This window comes from Pleurotus ostreatus (genome assembly GCF_014466165.1).
Source record: "Pleurotus ostreatus strain PC9 chromosome Unknown scaffold_7, whole genome shotgun sequence".
In the NCBI taxonomy this organism is placed as follows: domain Eukaryota; kingdom Fungi; phylum Basidiomycota; class Agaricomycetes; order Agaricales; family Pleurotaceae; genus Pleurotus; species Pleurotus ostreatus.
Window position 1 is genome coordinate 1,830,950 of NW_023503162.1, and position 24,815 is coordinate 1,855,764.

At 50.5% G+C, this 24,815-nt stretch overlaps 10 protein-coding genes across 10 annotated transcripts; 5 read left to right on the top strand and 5 right to left on the bottom strand.

Moving 5' to 3' along the window:
- Window positions 1–243: 243 nt before the first annotated feature.
- Window positions 244–2,667, top strand: PC9H_009856 (uncharacterized protein; the record flags this gene model as incomplete). Its single annotated transcript, XM_036779354.1, has 19 exons — window positions 244–313; window positions 422–683; window positions 736–809; window positions 864–887; window positions 944–986; window positions 1,037–1,064; window positions 1,116–1,133; window positions 1,184–1,240; window positions 1,299–1,388; window positions 1,445–1,486; window positions 1,540–1,573; window positions 1,632–1,709; window positions 1,766–1,962; window positions 2,071–2,105; window positions 2,157–2,233; window positions 2,294–2,314; window positions 2,361–2,420; window positions 2,473–2,501; window positions 2,554–2,667. 19 exons carry the CDS (start codon window positions 244–246, stop codon window positions 2,665–2,667), a joined length of 1,353 nt encoding a protein of 450 aa, XP_036628743.1.
- A 3,151-nt stretch (window positions 2,668–5,818) lies between these two features.
- Window positions 5,819–7,295, top strand: PC9H_009857 (uncharacterized protein; the record flags this gene model as incomplete). The annotated part of the gene is made up of 3 exons (XM_036779355.1): window positions 5,819–6,557; window positions 6,614–6,994; window positions 7,159–7,295. The coding sequence occupies 3 exons, from the start codon at window positions 5,819–5,821 to the stop codon at window positions 7,293–7,295; spliced, it is 1,257 nt and encodes a 418-aa protein (XP_036628744.1).
- A 357-nt stretch (window positions 7,296–7,652) lies between these two features.
- Window positions 7,653–9,261, bottom strand: PC9H_009858 (uncharacterized protein; the record flags this gene model as incomplete). The annotated part of the gene is made up of 6 exons (XM_036779356.1): window positions 7,653–7,761; window positions 7,812–8,195; window positions 8,247–8,633; window positions 8,683–8,823; window positions 8,880–9,140; window positions 9,194–9,261. The coding sequence occupies 6 exons, from the start codon at window positions 9,259–9,261 to the stop codon at window positions 7,653–7,655; spliced, it is 1,350 nt and encodes a 449-aa protein (XP_036628745.1).
- Window positions 9,262–9,929: 668 nt separating this feature from the next.
- Window positions 9,930–10,565, top strand: PC9H_009859 (uncharacterized protein; the record flags this gene model as incomplete). The annotated part of the gene is made up of 1 exon (XM_036779357.1): window positions 9,930–10,565. One exon carries the CDS (start codon window positions 9,930–9,932, stop codon window positions 10,563–10,565), a length of 636 nt encoding a protein of 211 aa, XP_036628746.1.
- Window positions 10,566–10,946: 381 nt separating this feature from the next.
- Window positions 10,947–12,508, bottom strand: PC9H_009860 (uncharacterized protein; the record flags this gene model as incomplete). Its single annotated transcript, XM_036779358.1, has 10 exons — window positions 10,947–10,977; window positions 11,037–11,147; window positions 11,205–11,321; window positions 11,387–11,608; window positions 11,689–11,823; window positions 11,892–12,002; window positions 12,067–12,189; window positions 12,246–12,269; window positions 12,325–12,418; window positions 12,463–12,508. 10 exons carry the CDS (start codon window positions 12,506–12,508, stop codon window positions 10,947–10,949), a joined length of 1,014 nt encoding a protein of 337 aa, XP_036628747.1.
- Window positions 12,509–14,051: 1,543 nt separating this feature from the next.
- On the top strand, window positions 14,052–15,716 carry PC9H_009861 (uncharacterized protein; the record flags this gene model as incomplete). Its single annotated transcript, XM_036779359.1, has 5 exons — window positions 14,052–14,170; window positions 14,244–14,438; window positions 14,782–14,932; window positions 14,965–15,123; window positions 15,384–15,716. The coding sequence occupies 5 exons, from the start codon at window positions 14,052–14,054 to the stop codon at window positions 15,714–15,716; spliced, it is 957 nt and encodes a 318-aa protein (XP_036628748.1).
- Window positions 15,717–15,996: 280 nt separating this feature from the next.
- Window positions 15,997–17,424, bottom strand: PC9H_009862 (uncharacterized protein; the record flags this gene model as incomplete). Its single annotated transcript, XM_036779360.1, has 11 exons — window positions 15,997–16,035; window positions 16,094–16,265; window positions 16,326–16,344; window positions 16,428–16,482; window positions 16,541–16,580; window positions 16,637–16,786; window positions 16,843–16,876; window positions 16,937–17,016; window positions 17,090–17,172; window positions 17,224–17,318; window positions 17,367–17,424. 11 exons carry the CDS (start codon window positions 17,422–17,424, stop codon window positions 15,997–15,999), a joined length of 825 nt encoding a protein of 274 aa, XP_036628749.1.
- Window positions 17,425–17,720: 296 nt separating this feature from the next.
- On the bottom strand, window positions 17,721–18,475 carry PC9H_009863 (uncharacterized protein; the record flags this gene model as incomplete). Its single annotated transcript, XM_036779361.1, has 4 exons — window positions 17,721–17,789; window positions 17,849–17,912; window positions 17,979–18,148; window positions 18,206–18,475. 4 exons carry the CDS (start codon window positions 18,473–18,475, stop codon window positions 17,721–17,723), a joined length of 573 nt encoding a protein of 190 aa, XP_036628750.1.
- Window positions 18,476–19,171: 696 nt separating this feature from the next.
- Window positions 19,172–20,739, bottom strand: PC9H_009864 (uncharacterized protein; the record flags this gene model as incomplete). The annotated part of the gene is made up of 4 exons (XM_036779362.1): window positions 19,172–19,307; window positions 19,360–19,376; window positions 19,446–19,778; window positions 19,837–20,739. 4 exons carry the CDS (start codon window positions 20,737–20,739, stop codon window positions 19,172–19,174), a joined length of 1,389 nt encoding a protein of 462 aa, XP_036628751.1.
- Window positions 20,740–22,362: 1,623 nt separating this feature from the next.
- Window positions 22,363–24,339, top strand: PC9H_009865 (uncharacterized protein; the record flags this gene model as incomplete). Its single annotated transcript, XM_036779363.1, has 11 exons — window positions 22,363–22,570; window positions 22,621–22,750; window positions 22,804–22,992; window positions 23,045–23,193; window positions 23,246–23,361; window positions 23,413–23,544; window positions 23,594–23,760; window positions 23,809–23,831; window positions 23,885–23,966; window positions 24,017–24,139; window positions 24,192–24,339. The coding sequence occupies 11 exons, from the start codon at window positions 22,363–22,365 to the stop codon at window positions 24,337–24,339; spliced, it is 1,467 nt and encodes a 488-aa protein (XP_036628752.1).
- Between the last annotated feature and the right edge of the window lie 476 nt (window positions 24,340–24,815).

The following is a 24,815-nucleotide window of genomic DNA, read 5'->3' on the forward strand; positions in this document are numbered from 1 at the left end:
ACTATGCCTCCAAGGTATCATGTTTCCGTATTCGTAGATGCGATTCTACCATATGCCGTTTCTCCGATTTCGAAGCTTCTATACGTCGGTTCGGCGGACCAAGTAAAGCGTGGATTCTCGTGACCACATTGCTACATTGCAACACTTCATACCTATGAGTTACCCGAAGGCATCCTCCATCTATAAAAAGGGCATCCCGCATCCTACTCTCACCAGTGGACAAAGCCCCTCTAGTCTTCTACGATGATCAGCATTACTTTTTGCCTCTGCTCCGTATTCTTGGCTTCAGGCGTCCTCGGAGCTCCTGCCCCAAGTTCGTCGGTTGCATCTGCACCTGCTCCAGCCTCTTCTGTTGCAGTTTCAGCTTCCTCCGCCGCGGTTTCGGCCTCCTCCGCCATCGCGTCTGCTGTTTCGTCGGTAGCTGTTAGCCCTGTTTCGAGCGTTGTCCTGTCATCCGATTCCGGCGCTACACCGACATCGTCTGCCGTTGACGCCACTGCAACAGTCCCCTTCATCGATTTAGATCCCAATCTCCCCGTGTGGCCTGTTGGAGACGAGGCCAACGACCAATGGCAGCCCGAGCGCGGGACCCTTGGAGCTCCACTCTTAGGACCCACGAACAATGAAATCGCCCAACAGAACCCTGACTTCTTCGCACCTCCCTCTACCGATTCTGGAAGCATGTAAGCCGAAATCTATTACATATTTCAGGCGGTGCTCTGATCCATCCACTAGGCCCAATGCGAAGTGGCCCTTCAGTATGAGTCACAATCGCCTCCAAACTGGCGGGTGGGCTCGTCAAGAGAACAGTCAGTCGTCGTTTGCCCTTGTATGCAGTTTTCACCTCATCTTGCATTTCACAGTCGGTGTGATGCCCATTGCTACTCGTGAATATTTTCATAGTTTGCACGCACGACTCTATGTTGATGCATCCTTTTTCTAGAAATGGCCAGCGTCAACATGCGTTTGGAAGCGGGCGCCATTCGGTACATTTGACCAACAATGTGCTGGGACTTGAAACTAATATTTTTTCTAGAGAGCTGCATTGGCACAAAACCGCCGAGGTTAGTAAATAAACTTACTCGACGTTATCACTGAAACTAATAGAATGAAAGTGGGCCTATGTCTTGAAAGTAAGATCGTATGTAACACAGTCTCCTCTTATTCTGACCCCGATTGCCAGGGATCAACGCAAGTTACCGCAGTAGACCCGCAGGGGCGCAACTTCATATCTACAGTGGTACGTCCCTTGTTGGAATCCCACTGTATCATACTATCACGACTCATGTCAATTCAAGCAAGCTGGTGACCTCTGGTACTTCCCTCCCGGCATCCCGCATTCACTCCAGGCCACGGCTGACGACCCCGAAGGCTCTGAATTTATTCTTGTGAGCGACGGAGCTCCATCTAAAAATAAAGGCAACTGATCAAAAATACCGACCAGGTCTTTGATGATGGGAACTTTAGTGAAGATTCGACCTTCCTGGTAATATCTATCCTTGCAATCATCAGTCACACCCCTTATTGTTCTCATGCTAGCTAACGGACTGGCTTGCACATGTCCCCGCCGAAGGTGAGAGTGTTGCTATTTTCTCTATGGTGTCTTATCTTACGGCTTTGATGTCTACCAGTGATATCACGAAACTTCCAAGAGCCCATTACGTCCTTCGCGCACATTCCGGCGCAAGAATTGTACATCTTCCCGAGTGGTAAGATCGCCGTCTCGCGTATTCACACCAGGTAGTAGCTCAACCAACGACAATAGCCCCACCTCCAGACGATGCCTTGGCACCTACGAGCCCACAAGGCAGCGTCCCGGACCCATTCTCGTTTGCCCTCTCGAAGGTCAATGCTACCCAACTGGCCGGCGGAACCGTCAAGGTAGTCGACTCGTCTACGTTCAAGGTCTCGAAGACTATTGCTATGGCTGAGGTCACTGTCGAGCCTGGTGCTATTCGGTCAGTCTTACCCTTCTTTGGTGACGACATCTTGACTCATTCAAACCTCGTAGTGAGCTCCACGTAAGTAAACATAGCAGTAGACGCCTTTCCGTCGCTCATCCGTCCTTAGTGGCACCCGACCCAAGATGAATGGAGTTTCTTCATGTAGGTCTCCCGCCTTCGCATAGTTTGTCCCAGAGACTCACGTACTTCAAGCGAGGGCGAGGCCCGCGTGACTATCTTCGCATCCCAGGGTACCGCTAGAACGTTCAACTACCAGCCCGGTGACATCGGTTAGTCTCGTTGCACCCAGGATAAATAAATGATAAGGCGACTGATTTTTGCCCTTTCAGGATACGTCCCTGCTACCATGGGTAAGCAGGTCGCACTGCAAGCCTAGCCCTACTAACAGTCTTGCAGGCCATTACGTCGAGAATGTCGGCAACACTACGGTCCGCTTCCTTGAGATATTCCGCTCTGGTAAATTCATGCCCCGTTCCGAGTCTGCATCTCGGCTAACCTTTTATTTCAGACCGATTCGAGGATATCAGCTTGAACCAGGTCAGTGACAGTCTGCATGATCCGATAAATTCTCACTGAAACCCTCTACCAGTGGCTCGCCCTCACTCCTCCGGACTTGGTTAAGGCTCATCTTGGTTTGTCTGATGAGACCATCAGCCACTTGCAGAAGACGAAACCCACCGTTATGAACGGCGCTGGTGCATGAGGAATCTTAGAAATGAGTTAACGAAAAGACGCAGTCAGATGATCATGTATCTATTCCCAGCTTGTATATATATCTTACGCACCTTTGATTATTCTATCTTGTGCCTCACTGTACATTTGATAAGAGCTTGAGGCCATGGAGCCACATGCATGTCAGGATGGGGGCATTGCCGTATTTGCGAAAGAAATGCCGAAGAACGTGGGCCTGAGGGGGTTGACCGCCGCCGCGTGTTTGTAGATGATGGTTCGCCAAAATAGTGACGAACAACCCTTGTATTTTTAGTACGTCGTCCCGATGTATTTTTAGTGCATCCTTGATGTAAGATAGTATTCATGCTGCGTCTCATCCTTTCGCAGGTATGCGACGGAGTCTGTTGAAGTTTGATATTCCGCCAAGGTTCGTGCTCGTTGAGAACATCAGCTGGGATATATTCCACTGAAACTCAGCCTTTGCGGATGCGAATCCGTTGCCTACGACCACAGTAATGGATGTTGACTACGTCGTATTTTGCATGCATCCCCACGACGCTGACGAGTGTAGTCGGCCGCAGGGCAGGATGAGCACGACTTGCCAGACTTGCTGGACGTCAGACGCTCGAGGCGAATAGTCCTTGCGCCGGTGTCATGGAAATGCGTAGTGGGAGTCGACTGCCTGACAGGCAGGCACGCAAGTAGATGAAGTGTGGCTTGCCTTGTAGGCGGGACGAAGCGCTCGACAGCCCAGTGATATCAAGCCGCCGAGACAATGCGTGCGTACTGATATCAACATCGAGGCGGTCTGTAAGAGGAGGAATAACTGGATGAATAGCTGTTGGAGGCCAGCAAGGTATCGGAAAGGAGCTACATATACGACTCGTGTTGACGAATGTTTACAGAACCTTCGGCAAGGATTTCCGACCAAAGGCACCACAATCAAGAGTACGCTGGCACAAGGACAAGGTAATCCAATCGTAGTAGCGAGATCGGTGATATATTTACCATACGAAGGAGATGAAGGAGGAACTATGCATCCAACGCGTCGTTTTCGGCATGATCTTTGTAGAAGCATCGGGTGATAGATAGATAGGTCAGCCGGTATTTTTGTAAAGGGACATACGGGGAATTGTTGGTGACGGGTGCCACTTGATCTAGAGTTCGTTGTAATCTGAATGACCCAAGATCTTCGATCGAGCTTAAGGGCGATTAGATCGATTGCGTCGAGGAAGCAGAGGGCCACGAAGTAAGTAGTGTCCAATAAACCCATCCATGAGTAGCCATGAACCAGCCTTAATTGCCGGTGGTGCGGCTTGGTTCGTAAGGTCCGTAGTCGGCGTTCGCTCCAGATTTCATTGCTGGCCTACGAGAGCGTGGAGCGGCCTTTCTGGGGTCCGGCTTCGTAGCAATATAGATCTTGAGATCGCAAAATCAAAAGAGCAGAGTCATGGATTCGAGGTCGCTTGACTGGGGTGTTCAACCTGAGAGTGTAACCAATGAGCGCCTGCAGCTGTAGAGACCCTCAGCAATGCGAGCTGACATACATGCGGCATTAATAGGCCTTGTATATGCCGCGCCTGATAAAGTTCATCATTATTCAACAGCACGGCTGTCACGGCGATTCTCATCGTTGAATCTGCGTCTGGCGCAGAGCGAACGATTCTGAGGCTTTTCGTCCAGCAAAGACCCTCGAATGAAAAAGCGCAGGCCTTAGCACAGTACTTGAGACAGCGCCAAAGAGACGATTACGATGCATCCAGCGGCTTCGCACCAGTCAGAAGTCATTAAGTTGAAGTCGGAAGTAAATCGAAAGTCGGTCTTGGCGCTATACTTGGCGGCTTGTCTGAACTAACGACCACGTGACTGAACCATAACCTGCCCTAAAGCTCCCACGGGCTGATTAAAGTGCGAAATTTTTGAGGTCAGCACACTCTTGTTCTTGACCAACATTGTTCGCAACCATGGGGCATCGTTTCTATTTTCTGTAGCAGTGGTAAGTTCTTTTCTCTTTCCTGCGAAGTGATGACACTTCAATTATTTTGCGAGTGTCAATGCGGCACTATGGGTCATCTTTTTTGTCATAGTTACACTGATCGGTTCATATGTGTCATTTACTGCGCTCAAAATGCTAACCAACCTCTTTTATTAGGACTGATACCCTTTCGAACGTGATGCGACGCTGAATCCATGTGGAGGGCATGATAGGTGAGCCATCCGTTCATTAACTACAATTATTTTCTTCTCTTCTGTGATGAACCATTACATTCAAACTAGAGTATCTGAGTGCCCATGGCACGATGCTTTTAATATATCTGTCAATCCACTGACAGTCGCTTTTCTCATCTATTCTCCTTCGACCACGGATAGTCTTGCTGACCGGTTATTTTTCTTAGATTCTTCTACCGCCGATGGATACTAAACGGATGATGCTACTGGTGAGTACTTGGTTTCTGATTGTTGAATGATGAATCAATGGAGTTACCGCCTGAGCTTGTCGACCGCAACTCGACTTCTTTGACGACAAATCCAAGGCTGTATTTATTTACCCTGATCTTATGTCCGCCATGATGATTTCGAACATTCGCTCATTTCTTTTTTTGGCAGGTGCCAGACTACTACCTGTGAAGTTGGCTTTTGATTCACTCCATATGTATAATTCTCCGAGTGAGTGCAATTCTCTGTCTTCTTTGCATGATGTTTTATCACGACGGTCTTCGTACTACTGCTGCCGAAAATGCCCGCCACAGCTCATTTATTCGGGCACCCCCATCTGATCTTGCTTCCCTTGTTGTGTTCGACTTGCTTGCTGACTATCATCGTTAGATGACCTCCGGGATGCGGACCTACCAGGTACGTTGAACGATGTTCTCAATAATCCATGTCCTTTCCATGATGAATCAATATATACAAATTATCAACTAGAAGCTGTTGCTGAGCCTTGTGCCATGTTGATTATATACTTCAAGCCTGATTCCTTCGTTTATCCGCTGTTTCTTGGGCATGCAATCTGATTCTTCGACCACAGGGATAGCGTACTGCTGAAATCGATTGTCTGTTTGATACTGTTTGTGAATAGAAGCTGTTTCAGTCGTTGTTCGGATGTGCATCGCCTTCTCCACAATCATACATGCTATAAAGGCAGGCCGCAGCAGGTGCGATCCTTTTATTTTCAACCCGTCATGCAAGTGCCGTTAGAAATCGTCGGCCAAATCATCGCCTATGTTGGAGACAGTTCCTCCCTTCGCGCGTGCTCGCTGGTCGACCGCGCCTGGCTTCCATTTACAAGGGAACTCCTCTACAACCAAGTGACATTCGCCTCTTCTGAGGAAGGACGTGCCAAGATCGAATTCTTCGAGCAATCACCACACCTCGCACCATATGTTCGAACACTCTCTGTCATCTATCGGCGCTCTCCAGAGATCGCCTCTGTCATGTCCCGATTGCCAACCATTTTCCCAAACACCGAGGATCTATTGTTCATGGGGCAGCCCCGGGTTCAGTGGACTTCTTTACCCAGCGAGCTCACCGAGTCATTTCGACAACTCGTTAGATCTAAGCCATTAAAATGCCTGCGATTAACTTGGTTTCGTTTCCCGGAAGACCCGGATGCACTTGGGGACCTTCTGCGTTCGTGCTCAACTACCTTGGAGACCCTTAGATTGCAAAATCTATACAATACCGTTGATATTACTACGATCGACCCAGACGAAGCCCCTGAAATCAGCTTTCCACAGCTTAGCAACCTAGCCCTCGCCTCCGTCGCCGCCTCTTCCCCTACTTCCTCGTACAGGTTGGTGACCCCAAGCTTGAAGTTTCTGTCATGGGAGTCCAACATCACCTCTCTTCCCTATCTCATCAACATCTTGCCACGTTCATCGATGTCCACTGTCACGACGTTTGAGCTCTCCTTGAGCCTTGGTGAGTCCCATTAATATTACTTCGACACAGACCCACTCATGAAAACCTCCAAACAGATCCGTCGCAGGACAATCCTTACGCAGCACCACTCGTTCCTCCAGGGTTCTTCTCCGATGCGTGGTGCTTGCCCGGCGTCCGCTCCCTTGGCATCGCTATGCGGTATCCCACATTTGACAATGACAATCCCTTGGACACTGCATTGTCATGCGTGATGCGATGTCTGGAGCAAATCCCAAACCCTGATGTAATCAAAACGATCAACATCAAACTCGAAACCGAAGCCTTTAGAGAATCTCCGTCATGGAAGCTCCTCGATGCGGTGCTCCTTGATATCCATACGCATGGGTCGTTGAAAGCCGTATTCATCAATCCATCCCCACCAAACTCGTGGTTACCGCGATTCGGGAGTTCGGGAATACTCAAGGCAAGCGACGCAGGTGAGTATGTTTCTTTCACAATGTCGAAAGGCACAACTAAGGACTCTCTTGCGAATAGAACAAGAGACTAGGTGGTAGCTAAGTGTTGACTTGATGTGCTTGCTGGAGGGCAGAAAGTTGGACTCGAAATATGATATATGTGTTGCTTCATTTGCCTTCTATAGCGAACTGCATGCCTTTGAAGGGACAATTCTACACTGACTTGATGTTCTTGATGTTTGTGGTATGGCATCCGTGCTCCGCTTCCACTGCTGCTAGATCGTTCATCCTTAAAACGCAAAAAGTGGTGACGTTGAGATAAGTTGATCACGAGCCGGAAAGTTGAGTTATTCACCCTGGTTCAACGTGCCGGGGTCACTGGTACGCGCTGGGTGAAAAGCCAGGACGAATTGTAGGAATCGCTGCACTGTGTGAGGCCCCACACGCTGAGGTCACGTTGTCAACCGAGAGTCGAGCTGCTCAGTGCTCTTGTACCTCAGTGTTACAATATATCGCGACTTTCTGGGAGAAGACATTCGAGAAAGGCTCGACCGTTCATGATGAGGTTGTATTGGCGCTGAGGCAGGCCCTGTACAGAGTTCATACAGTTTTAACTCTAGACATCTTTCCCCACCATGTTCCCTCAACTACCCAAGTTGACCGTGTAGATAATTCGTGTTTAGTCGAGCTCGTCTAACTCGTAATCACGTCGGAACCTAGTTTCGGGTCTGGGAGGACGATATGGACCGCCGAATGGGCGTCCTCCTTCTTGGAAGTACCAGGGTGGGCTGCGTTCCAGGTAAGTTTATTTGAAGCCACAAGAGATGAATTCACTTACACGACTATCCGGGCCTTAAGGGTTTGAGGCGCACCTGCAGGTGCGCCAGGTTCGGCCGGTGCAATAGGTGGTGTGATCTGCGTATCAGGAGGGGCATCAACCACTAGTCCCGGCACGTCTGGTTGAGCGACCGGTGGAGTTGGAAGCTTAGGAGGCAAAATTGTCGGCTTGTTTGGACCATTTGGCCCTTTGGGTCCTTTTGGACGCCCGATAACGGGCATATGGGGACGGGGCGGGAAGGGGCCATGAGGATTGGGACGGCCGTGGGGGTTAGGACGGCCATGAGGATGAGGACGACCATGAGGACGAGGGCCAGGACGACCGTGAGGGCCGGGGCGGCCATGAGGTTGAGGACGCTTCCTGCCACGACCTTGGGATCCATTGCTAAAGTAGAACGTCAGACAGCAAGCCACAAGCATAGTAGACATGAATTACGGTTTCTTTACAGCGCGAACTTGAATGTCCTCTTCGTCAACTATCGTTCGCGTCTTAAGGTCTTGGCTCGGCTGGGATGCTGGTGGCGGGGCGCCTCCCGTGGATCCAGGAGCGTCTGGAGCCGTGGGTGGTACGGCCTCCACAGGGTTCTGCGAATCAACCAGGTCAGGACCCGTTGGCGCGCCCGGAGCGGGGGTCTGCTGGGTTGGAGGCGGAGACGCTTGAGGCGTCTTTGGTACTTTGGGACCTTTGGGACCGTTGTTATGAGGTCTCCCCTGCGGACGCTTGTGAGGCCTGGGGCCGTGAGGACGGTGCTGCTTGGGACGACCGTGGCCGTGACCGTGAGGACGCTTCTTGCCGTGGCGGTGCTTGCCATGGTGCTTGCCACTACATGCGAAGGTTAGCCATCATTACGACCAGAAAGTTTGAGGCATACGATTTCTTTCCACCGCGGGCTTCGATGTCATGGTCAACATCTCTAGCTATGAGCATGGGGCTTCCATGTGGGTGTGGCGTAGCATGATGGTGACGGTTATGGTCCACGGGGAAGCGTCGCTGATCCCATGGTCCAGGGAGTCTTGGTAACGCCGTCCGATGTCAGTAACGAACAGTTGAGTTCATCAGAGTTCTTACATCATTGGCTCTCTTGCGTCGAGTTCTGCTTCGTCTGCATCTCTTGTGAATCTTGGGTGGGTAAACATAACTGGACCGTGGTGGATGTTAGGCACTTGATCGAGGAGTGAACGGTCGTCGAGTTCAACGAGCTCTTCCCTGGCGATCCGCTGAACCTGGCGGTGGGGAGGGCCGCCTTGCCTATGAGGGCCACCTCTGAACCGCTGACCTGGGTACCCCGGGGCATGGTCTATGTGGTGAGACGGACGGCCACCGTGATGTCTGAAATAAAAGGACGTCAATGGGATTCTAAGTTCCTACACAAAAGTACGTACCCAGCCGCATTGACAGAAACAGTGGCGGTTAGTGCGGCCGCGACCAAGAGAGATTTCGCGTAGACCATATTGGGAAGACGAAGCTTACTACGGTAGAGAGTTACGGAAGGAAGTTGGAGTGGGATGGGACGATCAATGAGTTACTCTACGATGACCAGCACCGTTGAGATGGAGAGCTCAGCTGAGGGATAATCCAGCCTTTGCAAAGACTTATATACCATCTAGCATAGCGCCTAGTGACCCATTTGTACGTTAATGGGTACATCTGGCCATGAAACGGCTCCCCCACTGCATGCTGATCGGAAGGATACTAAACACTTTGAAGAGTTATAATTAGCTGGAGTATATCCATGCGTTAGCACCCACAAATAGTGAAATGAAAGGAGTAGGCGCTGACCTCCAGGGAGTTGGCCTGCCAATGCCAGCATGACCAGTCGCGGCTGGAAGTATGAAACGGTCAACCATCAAAGCTAGTGCGTGGTACTATGAATGGACCATTTTAGTCCTCAATCAAAAGTTAATGATGGTCGCGGCGGCTTTCAGCCGTTCAACCCCAAACCTGCTTCGAGACTCCATGGTGCGAGTCGCAGCAGCGCCAGCGACCGTTGCGATTCAAGTTCAACTCGTCTGCAAAGCGTATGTTATTCCCACGTATCATGTAAGCTCGATCAGAGTCGATCAAATTTTCGATCGTAAACATACCGCTACTAAATCTTGAGTTCAACCCTTCAGCAAAATGCAATCAGATTCATCACCTTCGCCGCCAACGCCAACCTCCATCCTCCTCGCCCGCGGGGTAATCGCCCGGCTTTCGACATGGCCGGCTCTTCAGCTCGCCGTCTCCAATTCGTGGGGTGGCCCACAGTCCACCGAAAAACGCACTTGGGTCGCCTCCGTCATCGTAGACACATTCGAGGATACCTCCATCTCTCAGAAAACCAAGTCAGACTGGACGTACTTCGAGGAGATGTTGATGCAGATCATGGCGGATGAATTCGAGTTGATTATGGAGGATGGAAGCGCAGAGGAGGTCGGCAAAGATTTAGTTAGGCTGTGGGAGAAGGTGTGCGGCGGTGGCGACGCAGGGGATGGGTTGAAGTTGGTGTTGAAGTTAGAAGAAGAGGCGGAGCGCGTGAAAGGGAAAGCTCCTGTTGTGCAGCAAGCCCCTGGAAGCGACGACGACGAAGATTGGGAAGACGACGAGGACGACAGCGAGGATGACTGCGAGTGCGACGGAGAGCATGATCATACACACGACGAGCCCCCGAAACTCATAGATCGCGATGCTGGCAAGCCACAACGGAAATCCTCGCCGGAGATCGACGAGGATGGGTTTACAGTTGTCAAAGGAAAAGGGAAGAGCCACCGATAAACTGGAATAAAACATAAAAAAGAAACCCATTGTCGAAGTACGAAAAGATGTTCATCACCATGCATCGTGATTGCAGGAAGGCTTGGGTATACCCTGCTTCAGAGGCCGTGGTCATGCCGCGTTATGACATCGGTATAGATTACGCCGCGATACAATAAAGCCCCGTGTGCAATCAGTTCATAGATTGTAAAGGCAAACATTTCATTGCTCTCTACTATACTTCATTGGAAGCCAATTTCGACGAAACATCGTGCATCAGCGGTCAATTCTGCGGATAGTGAATCTTCTGTGCTAAGCCGCCTCATCCCGAAGGATTCAATACATCTATTACTACGACAGGTGCAGGTCATGACACAAAGGCAGCATCAAGCCTCAGACTACTTAGTCTAATTCATCCATATCGTAGTCCCGTCTAAGCGTTCGACATAAGCCCAAGAACCGCAACGAACGACAATTTGATATAACACTCACGTTTCAAGTTCGTCGTCGTCAACCTCTCTCAGCCTCAAATCACCCACGGGGCGTGCGTGAAACCAAGGAGATTTCCATCCAGCTGGCGGTCGTGGAGCATCGGGGTTCATCCTACAGGAGTGGCTGGTCAAAGGTCCATCATGTCAATATAAATACGGAAGAACCCACATAATAGGCTCCCTTGCTTCAAGTTCCTCTTCTTGGATGTCTCTGGCCATGCCTACAGGCTTTCCTTTCCACCATGGAGACGCCCAGCCCACAGGAGGTCCATTCCTGAAGCCCTCGCTATCCATGAGTTAGATATTGCTTTAATCATGTTCAGATCGAGGTTGTAAAGAAAGGCAACATACAAGGGCATGCCTCTCGCTTCGATGAACTCCCTAACATTGGGAGGTATATACGCTGGAAGCGGCCCTTTGGTGGTGTCGTACCGACCATTGGAGTAGCGTTCTCTCGCTTCGAGATCCCCGTCATCAGAATTCCTGGCAGCAATTGGGGCTGGTCTGATTACGTGAAACCTGTTCATGCCGCCGTACCGAACATCGGTGTACCGATGCCCGAAGGGCCGAGGGCTGCCGAAAAATGGTGAGAGTGGATGTCAATATCATCGTATGTATACTCAAGATGAGAGAGCAAGACTGGAAATACTAACGGTATCGGCTCTCTCGCTTCGAGTCCGTCGTCGTCGTCTCCGCGTTTTTGGCCTGGCTTTTGGAGGGGTCCTGATCCTACAGGTTTACCGTTCCACCATGGAGACATCCAGCCCACGGGTGGCATATCACTGATACTAATTACGCCGTCAGTTAAGTGATGATTTGAAACAGTCGATGGATCGATTAAACGAGTGATTCGTACCTCATAGGCTCCCGAGCTTCCAGTTCTTGATCACGATATCCATCAGGTTCTCTTCTCTGACCGACTACGCTCGGTGCCGGGCCCCAGCGTTGGACTCTGATAGGACCACCTCTGTAAAGAGTCAGAGATGTCAAACGGCGTATCGAGTGGGGGCGATTGATTAAAGGAGACGTACGGAGGGATGAACATACGTCTGGAAGGTGCTTCATCGCTATCATCGACCTCTCGCACGAGTCCAGCCATAACTTGAGGTCTATAACCACCTCCCCAGTGGAACTGGAAACCGCTGGGAGGAGGACTAGAGGCAGAAAAGAAGTTAGGAGACCAGGTGGACCCAGGCGGGTGATGGCTTACACCGTGGGCTCCCGGGCCTCAATCCTAGCGAAGAATACTGTCAGTGGTTGTCTTTGCAGCCGCAAACATCTAAACATACAAGTTTGCTTCATCACTTTGCGTCACTTGATTGGTTTCTCCGTTAGAAGGGACTGCGACCACTGCGGTACAAGGACGGCGGCCAGAATGACGGCCTTTGATTGAACCATATTTGCAGAGTAGTAATAACTTCGATGACCGGCACCAGAAGTCGAATATGTGAGCTCAGCTGGAGAACAATGCATTATAGTCGCGATGTTATATACTGCGATTCCGCCAGTAACACCGTCGTTGAAACGTTGTAGCCCTTAGCGTGCACGCTGCACAAGTACCGCCATCGCCGGACTTGTTGCATGCCTTGGCATGGGGCGCACCACAGAGGCTGCATGGTCCTCGTCGGGTAGGAGCGGTGAGCATGGAATCTGCACCACACAAAGATGGGATTCAGGGATCGCGTCCCCTCAAACAAAGCTCGAACCCAAACTCCCAAAATTGCGGTTTCGGAGATGCTCAGGGGAAGTTTCAGGTCAGATAGAAACGGTCGTCTGTCTGAAGAGGGGATGGTCAGTATCAGTATGAACATTTCAAAAAAGCTCCCCATCGCTCCTGTTCGAGGATTTGAATGAAATCCGACTCGAGCTCGCTGAGTCTGAGCTCGCGTCGTGGCACGGTCACGTTCTTGCTTTCACAGGGCTGTCGGTGACCAAACATTCATTACGCAGTCTAACACCAGAAATTCGCTGATTCGGACAGCCTTTTAAGTCCCTATTCCAAGCTGTCGGCATCGATACGTCTATTGCGAAAACGAAGTAGCCGATCATGAACCCGACGCTCCGCGGAGTATTGTCATTGGACGGATGCTGGCCTGTCGAACACGGTCTTCGATGAGGTCGGGAGGCCAGCGGGAACATCTTCTGCGGATTAAGAAGGCCACAGAATCCTATCTCGGAGCCTGGCAGACCAATACTACGGGAACTGTGCGCCTAAGAATGTATGGGCCGAGATGAAAGGTATCCCGGCATGTTGTAATATCAATCGGTTAGAGAAGCGCAGCAACGTAGGACGAGAGGAGACTGAGGGGAGAGGGCAGTGAGGACTCAGCGAAGGCTGGGGCTTCCCCCACACATCGCGCCCGATTCCTTCACTTACGCTTTGGAATCAGCGCAGACATAATTCGACGCCCTACCAAGACCGGTCATAATCAGCAGAGCACCTGGGCTTGATTGGACGCGGGTTAGGACGACCATCACAATGTCCTCAACCTGGCTGCCAGAGGCACCTAGAGCAGTTCGTTTTGTGGCATGACTTCCTGATGGCACGATGTACTCATTTTGTGTTGATAGGTACAGCGTGAGGCGTGTACGCCATTATACTATCGAGGCCGTCGAGCCGCGAACGTGAACAGAGAGGTTGCCAACATGGAAGACTGGAGTACTTGACAGTGAAGAAAATTCAATGTAGAAGCTGGATTAGATGACCGTCCGACTCGGGCGACGCCATTAGAGATAGCACGGTCTCGTGTTCTACGGATATCAGAAATGCGAAGTCGCTGTCGAGAAGAGGGGACTCATTCAGCTAAATCATGAAAGCAGAAATTCAATGGTTTCAACTAGCCGTCCTGGCTAACACCCCTCCTGTGGTGACGCATAAATCCGACGACATTGCCAGACCAATGAATGGACTCCGAGCGGGGACTCGGTCACCGGGATTCCCGGCGAGCTGGCTTCCTCGACCCCGAGCTCACCGGTAGCTCAAGAGGGGCCTGCGAGCCAGGGGAGGAAGGAAACGATGGAGCAAATGGAGCGTCTTCAGGGCATCATCTTCGAGCCCGACACGATTGATATGGCCGCTTACAACACGTACCTGGATGGCCTATTCTCGAGCGACGCAGGCAAGGCAGTACTCAAGTCCGTTAGAGACCAAACCAGATCAGCATCTGTTCAACTCCAGCAGCACGAGCGAATCACTGCAGATGAATAGGTCATGGACAATCCGATCGGTACTCTCGTCGGACTTGATGAATCAATGGAAGCGCGCGACGCTGAAGGAGATAGCTGCCAGCAGTATTGTTCTCGAGGAACTGGCGAGCGTGTTGACGATGCGTTTGGATGACTTGGAGTCATGGTCCTGGCCTGCAGACGGTATCCTTTCTCTCGAATACGTTGGCATCAAGTGGTAAATTGCTTCCAAAGACGCCTTTCGGTCCGTTCTATCCTCTTCGGTCTGGAACCCATCTATCCCCTTCATCCCTCGCAAAGACCTTGAATATCGCCGACAATTCATTGATTCCAGCGCAGAAACCTTCCAATGCAGCTTGGAGAGTTCCCGGGTCTTGAATTTTCCCTCACTCAACTTACCAGTAGCACACCACGACGGCAATATGACGACGAAGGGGATGCCGAAGTATCTGGAAGCGAAACACTCAAACTGCACAGATTAAACAACGCCTCATATATCTCATGATGAATGACTGCCTCCTCAATCCTGCTGTACACAAATCACACACTGTTGTTCGGAGCGACTTTGAATGGTTCGGCCCATCACTCCCCCATAACTCCATGTTGGCTACCCTTGAATACTTTGGCGTTTCCCATTCATGGTTGAAGTTCCTCAAATCCTTCCACCGCGCGCCCATCCATTTCCCCCAAGACCCCACTAGCGTCGTTCGTGTGCGTGAACGCGGTACACCTCCATTTCCCAGTTGCTTGGCGAAGTCGTCCTTTTCGGTATCGACTTTGCAGTCAACCAGCGCGCCAACGGACTATACCTTTATCGTCTCCACGACGAAGGCGTCACGCCGCACATCATTGAGTTGCAACGCCATCTCGCCGCCACCAAGCCCATCTTTGGATGGGTCAATGTATTCAACAGATACATGGCTTTCTTCCAGAGGAATTTTGGCGGTCCCCCCCCCGCGGCATGCTCCAGGCAACCACTTATCAACGACATCATCGACACCTTGGCGAGAATCCAAAGAGAACTATTTATTACCCACATTCTACTTCCCTATCAATGAAGGATGCCTCGAGTTCCGCAACCCCATGATCGAGGCTTACGCTCTGCAGACATGGCCGTGTGTTGAGCGGCTCGGAGGACCATGAAAACTCGCTTCCTGCGCAGTTGTTTGTCAAGCATATGGCAGTGAGGGACAGAGAACTGCAAGAAAACTGGGACTTGGGGCGAACATCAAAGACGTTCCAGCAAGGCGCACCAGACGAGTTCTTGCCTTTCAAGGAGTATGTTCAATATAGGGAGACGCTCCTCGAGCATTGGCAGGAACTCTGGTTAGAGATGCTGCGCGTTCCTGATCCCCGCAATATCACCTTGCCTCCCGTCCTTCAAGCATTGCAGACAACTCATAGCAACGACTACTACACTCACTACGCCCTTGCCTGTACGGCGAAGAGTTGGTGCAGATGTTCGGAAGCCTGGAGCTTGTCGACGCAAACTTGATTCCCGTTGGAATATTTAAGATGTCGAAGTTGAGGTGGGATCAGTAGACTTGCAAGCCTATCTAATCTATCATGTACACTAGGTCACTCCCATGTATTCAAGCAGCAACTGCAATATCCCTACAGCGGTAAAATGGGTTTCAAGAACACCTAACTTCTTAAGCACTCGCCCGATGCTCCCCTATCAAGCCGCCAACACGCCTGGCGAGTTTTCTCCTTAACTAAGTATACTACTGTTCGCCTTCAAACAGCCGCGGATAAACACCGATGTTCGAAGGGCTTCAGTAACAAAACGGCGTCGCCGCCATGATCCCGAAATACTGCAGGAACACAGCAAGGTTATCGAAATAAGGAACGACCAGAGTTAGAGAAATTTACCCAAACGTGCGCTGGATTGATGCCCATGGTAGGTATCGACGCGGAGCAGGTGGGATCCTCGCCGTCAGCGGAGCACTGCGTTGTTGATTCCGCTGAAGGGGGATCGGTGTGTTGCCAGTATTCTATGCCGTGATGGCGATAGCCTAGCTCCTTAGGAATCATCGTGGGTACTCTGAGTATGATTATTGTTAGGGATGTTGTGATGGTTGAGAATAGGCGGTCGGAGACGTACCCGTCGCTGGTATGTACCACTTTTTGCGTCACCAGGAAGTTAGGGTGTGATTAGGAGGGTGTGATTAGGAGTTAAGCAGGTAGCGGGTGAGGGGATATGTACCTCGATGCATGCAACTGCCAAAGCTCTTGTTGATAAATTCAGCCCAGGCTTGATTCTTCCCGGACGTGCGTTTGAGTTGTGATTTTGTTTGTGCTGAGGAAAGGCAAACGTACCCCAGTCCTCGGTGCTCCATATGAAAACGCGTTCAGTGGTCTAACATGTTTGTTGTTAGTATTTGTGAATCATAAAAATACGGTTTCTAGACGTACGCGTCGGGGAACTTCGCCTTCAGCGTGACAGCAGCAAGGTCCGAGAGTGCACCGCCGAGGGAGTGCCCGGTCACGGTGATAGAAAAGTCGGGGTACGATCCGAGTTCGTGTTTTATGATTTCAATCACTTCGTAGGCTACTGAATTCCAGCTAATGAATTTAGGTGTGAAATTCGGTGCTAAATTAACAATTTGACGCGTACGAACCAAGTGAGGAATCCGCTGTGTACGCGAATGTCATCTAGATGCACAAGGTATGATCAGCGAAATGAAGACCGGTGCGCGGAGAGCTCGAATGCACCAGGCGTAGTCTTGATGCCCGGCGAGATAAAGGGTACAAGGACGAGCTGTCCGTCCATCAAGAAATCTGTTAGAGACAAACTACCCCATGTAATCGACGCGCCACAGGTCAGCACGCCCACAGTGCTATGAAACACGCTTCGGCTTTGCATACCTTCCTCGCAAAGCTACGACCAGTTCTTTCTTCTCGTTATCTCTAGCGACGTAGCCTTGAACATCGGTCACTGGGTTCGTAAACTGGTTTTATCGGTGACCAGGGTGAATCACGCGCGAACTGATCACCCTCACTGGAAGGACTAGATGTCGGCCGTTTGGACGCGGGCAGACTGGGACGTAGGCACACGACGCGTATTTGAAGTAGTGCACGAGGTTGTCATAAAGAACTGGCACTGCGATGAGAATGGGTGGTATTCGAGCGCTGGTATACGTACCTGGGGATATCGACGTTCGCTGTGTTAGCTGTTCCTCGTCTTCGCGGGGGAGAGCCATTGTCGTGGTAATCAGAAGTTAGAAAAATGAGAAGGTGGTGGTCAAAGTTTAAAGTGCATTCTCTAAATCTCTACGCCGTCCTTATTTGATTCTTTGGCACGAACGGCCGGAACACTGACAGAGTGTTCATTTGGTGCTGAAGCGAACAAGATCCGTTGTGACTGTGAGAATAGTCTTCTTACCGTGGGTGTATCCTGAAATCAGGCTCAGCCTTCCTAAAAAAGGTATGCAGGAGATGGAGACGAGAGATGCATTCTGCAGCGACTGCATATGTCCGGAATAACCTTCGATCTAATTCAAGGGCTCAAAAACTTGATGACCTTGCCATCTCCACTCTTGCTAGCGACATTGCCAATATATGCCCACTAGAACGAGCGCTCGGTCAACCTTCTCTCATAACTGGTGCATAGTCGGGGAAGCTTACATTAAGGAATCCACCGTCTCCCTGGCGAATGAACTCCCCAGATTTCAGGTTATAAATCTCAAATCTATAGGTCACAGACGTGGTCAGAAATACTGTCCTTTGGGTTGCGTCTTGAACGAAGGAGACTGACCCGACAGTGCCACCGAGTTTGATATCAAACTCCTGGTGTCTGTGATCCCACTCTTTCCCTTTCTCTCCATCGAACTTGGTCTCGTGCTTCGTATGGCAGACAACCCAATTGAATCCAGGGTACTGCTGTTGCATCTCCGAAACAAGGTTGTATGTAAACTTTCCACGGGCCTAGAGTCCAAGTCTCAGACCCGAGTGCTGTAATGGGGATGCGGGAAGGAAACGTACGTCCTTGTCTTCGTCCAGTGTGCGCTGTACTTTGCGTATTATAGCCTTGATTCCGTTGACGGCGACTCTTGCCAGAGCATTGCGGCGCCCTTCGAGTACAACCAAGTGGCTCTCGTCATCAGTTCGAGGATGTACTAGTTCGGCGGGAGTAAACGCATCAACGCCGTCCTCTGCGTGATGCCGCCGAACGACCGCGACGGAGATAGTTGAAGTCGCATATGATAGAAGAATGATGGTGAGCGCGACGAGGGATGGGATTCGTGCCAGCATCGTGAGGTCGTGACGGGTCGGAATGTGACGTGAACAGGAAGATATGAGAGGAAGGGAATCCAGTAGACACCAGGTCACCGAAGTCGAGGGGATTGGTGAACGTGAACCAGCACGATGAGGAATCGAGAGACGCGTTAACTGTGTATTTATACATATGTCCAAGTGACCGACTGCGGGGAACTGTGATATATGAACAGCAATATATCCGACGAAAGGGATTGACCGAGTAGCCCTCTGAAAAGTAACGGACGTTTCGCTATAAGTTGACTGCGGGAGGGGGAGGGTTAGATGTCGATGAAACGGAACCGTCGATCCCGACATTGCACAGTTGTGGCGGAAAACATGTGCATCATCCCTCGTCGCGAAGGTTCGAAGCCCCTGTGGTGAATAACAACAGACGAGAGCGGAATGCTATGGTGTTCTTTCCGCACATGCCTTTCAAAGCAACATTTAGCCAAAATGTCGGGGGAAACCCGGGATCTGGCTTTCTCGAGCACCATCGACGCAATTTTCTGCGGGAGCTACGGGGTAAAATGAGTTGAACGATAATTCACCGAGTAGGGAAGCTGATTATGGATGAATTAATACTATACAAACACTGAGTCAATGTAAGCGCAAGCCAAAGTTTGAAGGTAGAAAGTAGCGAAGTTGACTCTTCCGTCTGGTAGGTGATCTAAACAAGCCACAGCGCAATATTCACCGCCCAAGCACCGTCCCGCTATCTTTGACTAGCTGATCCTTTGCAAGCACCAGGGACTTGCTGCGTTCATCTAAAACAGTATTATGCTCGTCAATCTTTTGGTTCATCGTTGCGAAAAGCTTCATCTTCGTGCTATCGAGAATAGATAAGTAAGGAGGGAAGGGAACTAGGAAATAGGACAAACGTCATGTGGTCTTTGACCTAAGTGCGTTGCAAGATAGAAGGGTGAGTCATTGTCGAATAGACTTGAAATAGAATGAATAGGCATACAAAGTCAAGAACCTGCCCAAACCTATGCGTGAGTTCTATGAAATGATGATGTTCTGGTAAGGGTGTCGTGAGTTCCGTAATACTCATAACCATACCGTCAGCCCCCGCAGTCCATTCATCCATGGAGCACGTTTTCCACTTCTCTCTTGCTTCTTCGTACTTCTCTAAGTGACTTTCGATGTACTGATCAACATCGAGTCCGAGGAGTTTGTCCAGGGTGTTCATCCTGGGGAGGGGTGCGTTTCCACTTTGCGCTGGTGTCGATGCCACGGGGTGGTACTGTTCGTGGAGATCATCGCGCTCAAGTGATTCTCTCTCATGCGTATATGCTTGCTATCAGTAGCCAAGCCTATTCAGAGCAAAAATAGACAGAAGTAGAAGGAAGTTTTACCTCTGGTCTAAGATGTTTGGCCCGGCCATGCGAAACCCCTTCACGCACGGAATCTTCAAAATCAGCTCTAGAACGCTTGGTAGTGGGTTTCTGTTTCCTCATTGAACCTTTTCTCGAATCCGGAAGTCGTGCAGAATCTTGGAGTCCGTCTTCTTCAAGTAGGACGCGCTGGGGCCCACTATAGTCACCAAAGGGGAGGCTGAGATTGAATGCGCTATGGTCATTCGTAGATTCAGAAAGTTCGTCGATAAGCATATCTCCGCCGCGTGGGTTTGGTATATCCAGAGAGGAAGTAGGGGAGGTAAAGCTGGCCTCGGCAGAAAATTGCGTAGATGTATGCGCGGCATCTTGAGATATAGCCTTCCCGGAATTGGCCTGAAAGCTAGCGGGAATAGCGTCCGTTGCAGCAGGCGGTAAAACAGGCATCCTGAAGCTAGATTCCGAGAACGAGGTATTTACACCGAAGGTCCCATTCGGCGAAGATGTAGCCAGGAGCTGCGAGACATCCCTGAGAGGATGTGGGGTAGGAGAAGCGATATTTATCTGCTGTTTTAAAGAGCCCCGAGCCTTGAAACCGGTCGGATTTTGGCCGCGTTCGTTAATCTGTGGACTACCCATATCTTGATTCTGCGCGCCTTGGGCCGATCCGTTGGCAGAGGAGAGACCGAGACGTGGCTTTCTGAGACTAGAAAGATTCAGTTGCTTTGGCTCCGGGTTATGATGCTTCGTTTGCGGATTCGGTATGCTACTGCCGGTGGACGAGCCCGTAGCCGAGGACTTTTGATTCAAAGGATTCGTAGGGTCAGGCTGGAATTGCTTCGATGGGGCTGAGTTATTCTCGTCGTTGTTGACATGTGTTGCCCGGGATGCGGGCCTAGGGAAGAATTGCTGTCGCGCACTCATGATGATCGCAAGCAAGGTGGTGGTAAGAAACAAAGATTCAGGGTCGTGACCGATAGAATCCTATTCTTTCTTACCGTGGGAAAGCTCAACTATGAACCCAAATTCGGTACGACACGCAACTTAAAACTCAACTTGGGCTTGAAGGCCGATGCTAGGAGCACGGCATGTACGAGACCGTTGAAGACTGGTGCATACTAAACACTTGGGCCACATGTATCTGGGTCATGTTCAGAATCCCCAATTGCAACTATCTGAACTTTGGTGCTTCATACCTTGTTTTGTTGCATCTTGCACTGCATAAGGGATGTTGGCAACTATTGTAGGCCATTCCCACACTAATTACTCTCTCTCAAGCTGTTCTAAGTGCTGCTTTGCAGGTTGGGCCTCATCGCCCAACCTACGGTTGGCCTCATTCGGCCCCTGGTTAGTTTTGGGTGCCCTCTTTATGCCCTATCAGGGGGTATCAAGGGGGCTCACATGACCACTTACTTGCAGCGAAGTCTGGCGCTCACTCCAGCCAATCAGAAGAGAAAGAGCTTTTTTGGAGCAAATAAAGACAAACATCCAGACAGCCAATAGCGGGCTGAGAAATCCTGGCCGAACCAATGAGATCGCTGTTCCTAGCTCCTTGTTGGACCCTGTCCCAAAGTTTCAGAGCACTTCATACTAACGAGCCTCCATTCCATTACGGTCTCGTAACCATGCGTCTAGCTCTCAGGTGAGAGATCCAATGACTTTGACCTGAATCGCCTCTACAGCTGAACGAAAACTGTAGGTAGAGCTCTGAAAGTACCGTCGTCCAATACCCTGAACTCGGGTCCATTCGAAGCTTGAAATCCCCGGGCGTGGGCCTCAGCCTTCTCGTCGTATCAACATCGAATCGACGCGTCTTGTGGTAGTGCCAGAGTGCAGCCATGCAGCTCTGCCTTGTATAGACATATTGGAGAAGCGCACCACGGAGAGTAAGCGGTATGAAGAATACAAAGCTGGCGCGCGGCAGTGCCCATGACACGCCCAAGAGTCCACATCGCAGTGTCCTCTTCGCCGTTTGGAAGGGCTACCCGCGGGCTACCCAGTCCTATGAATCACTAGATTCCACGCACGTCAGTCCCATGTGTAACGATTCAGCCAAGCTAGTGCATCTCGCCACCCTTCGTCCGTAACACCCAGATTCTATCTTCGCTATCGCAATCGGCTCCATACCATTGGCCAAGAAAGGTTCATACAACACACGATCAACAGCTGGTGAGTCAAGAGATGCATTACTCCACCCAACCAATCATCCATCCGTACTTGCCTTGCAGTGACACCGAACTTTAGACAATGAGCACCAAGATGGGGTTCACGATAGAAGCTAGTCATTAAACTTTCTCTCGACCTCGAACGTATCATCCTATGCGTTTCGTTCAAAGAGTCTTTCATTGCTTGATGTGACTGTTGCAGCGCAGGATGTGTTTACCCGTTTCCCAAGCGCAAACCTGCTAACGGCACCCATCTCATGATCGTTCCACTAACGATACGGTACATATTTATAAGTCAGTTTTCATTGACAATTCGTCCAAGGCCTGCAGTATTTAAGTGACCCCAACCCGGGAGGACCTACATTCACTAAAGCTCTGTGAAATGACCCTCGTACTTGCTTTTACTGAGGCCCTGGGCTTGCTAGCGACATACCTGCTCTTTACAACGATATACAACAAACTCAGTCGCAAACAGCCGTTCCCGTTCCCCCTTCCTCCTAGCCCTCCTGCTGATCCCCTCATCGGCCACCTGAGGAAAATACCGCTGGTACATGCGGAGCACACCTTTGTCGAATGGGCAAAGAAATACGGTAAGTGCCCTTCATACTCCATGACTTCCCCTTATAAAATATGGATATAGGTGAAGTGACTTACCTGAACATCTTGGCCCGGCATGTGGTAGTTCTGAATAGTAGAGAGGCGGCGTACGAACTTCTCGAGAAGCGAGGCGCCTTGCACAGCGATAGGCCTGATATGATTGTCTGGGACATGTAATTCTTTTGCTTGCGCTTTATCCTGCCATTGTCTCATCCACGTTTCCTAGAATGGGATGGGGAAACGCACTGACCTTCCTCCATTATGGCGACCGTTTCAGGAGGCAAAGAAAGCTGATGAACTCGCACTTGTCGGCGAAAGCCTGCACCCAGTATAAGCCAATGCAGTTGGAGAATGCACACCTTCTCGTAGGCCACCTTATGGAGGCTAAGGGCGAGTATGCACATGCGCTAACCCAGTACGTTTCTGATCGCGTTGGCTGCAGTCAATTAAAACCATCGGCTTTCTAGCTTTTCTACTGCTATCATCATGCGGATAACTTATGGTCACCAGATTTCGTCTGATGGCGATGAATATGTCGTGTTAGCAGCTAATGCCCAAGCGTCGGGGGAGGAAAGTGGAGTGCCAGGCGGGACACCCATCGATTATTTCCCTATACGTACGTCCGATACAAGTTTGTTATGGCGTCGGTGCTAACCAGTATTTCCCAGTTCAATATCTTCCCTCGTGGTTCCCCGGCACGCACTACGCTTACGTAGCCCGCAAATGGCAGAACCATGTCCAAAGATTCAGGAACATTCCTTTCGAATATGTGGTCACACAAATGGTACAGGGTAGAGTACTCCATAGTAAGCCATGGTACTTACTCGCCATTTAGGCGGAGGGAACATCAAAACCCTCATTCCTCAGTAACATGCTTGGGCGATTCAATGGGCGTACGTTATCCGACGAAGAGCGAGAAGACTTGAAGGATGCTGCCGCCGTTATGTACAGTGCTGGAGCAGGAACTGTCAGTACCTTCCCCGTTTGGTGACTTACTGCTTCATTGAAGCAAACAGACTTCCGCAATTCTTGGCCTATTTTTCATGGCCATGCTGGAGAATCCAGAGTGCCAGAAGTTGGCGCAAGACGAGATCGATCGGGTAGTTGGGAAGGACAGACTTCCGACATTCGAAGATCGTGCCTCATTGGTATATGTTGAGTGCCTAGTGCAGGAGCTATTTCGGTAGGCTATCGATTTACTTTGGAGCGTAAACTTCTGACATCTGTTCAGATGGAACCCCATTATCCCTCTAGGTATGTCACGAAGTGCAGTCATAGACGGCCGCTACGATTCATGAGAATGCAAGGCTTGATGCACCGCTCAATCGAGGACGATGTTTATAAGGGTATGTTCATACCAAAAGGCTCGCTCATCTATCCGAACGTACTGTAAGCACTCATCGTTCTCTCATTGCCCTCTTGCTTATACGTTTCAAAAGGGCGATGTCACTCGATGAAAACTATTCCGACCCTACTGCTTTCAACCCGTCCAGATTCATGCCCAAGTTAGATGGCGGGGGCGGCGAGCCGCCTTTTCCCTCTGCCTTTGGTTTCGGAAGAAGGTATTGTACAGCTTTCGAGGCCTGCTCTTACTAATCTCGTGCTGCCTCCAAGGATATGTCCTGGGAGACACTTAGCGTATGCCAGTGTTTGGATCGCTGTGGCTACCATTCTATCGACGCTCAACATCACTCGCAAGAAGGACAAGGAAGGGAATGATATCCCCTTCCATCTCGAGTTCGCATCGGGTATAACCAAGTAGGTTCGCTGTTCCGACGTCCCCTATATGTCCATTCAGCAGCGATTCCACAGCCATCCGAAACCTGTTCCGTGCAACATTTTGCCCCGCTCCGAGACCGTGGCGCACTTGGTGCAAACTGCTATTCGCAGCATTCAGACGAACTGAGGTGTCTTCGGCGATTTGGGGCCGGGGCCAAGATAAGACGTGCTACGTTTAAGCATCATTTCCCCGGTCCTAAGTATTATGCAACCCCAAGTCTGACCACCAAACCTGTATTGACGCGCCTTGAATTAAAGCTGTAGAAGAAATGACTTGTTGGCTCATCAACCAACGTCAAGAACATAGCTGCGGAGCGTACATACCAAGCACCACATCCAGTAACGTTTGCGATCCTTGGTCCGGTGCCAGCTTCCTGATTTACTGCCGGAGAAGCGAGATTGCTCGTCCACGGAGATCGTCACGATCATTTTCTCAGGCCCCATTTCGGAGAGCTCGAC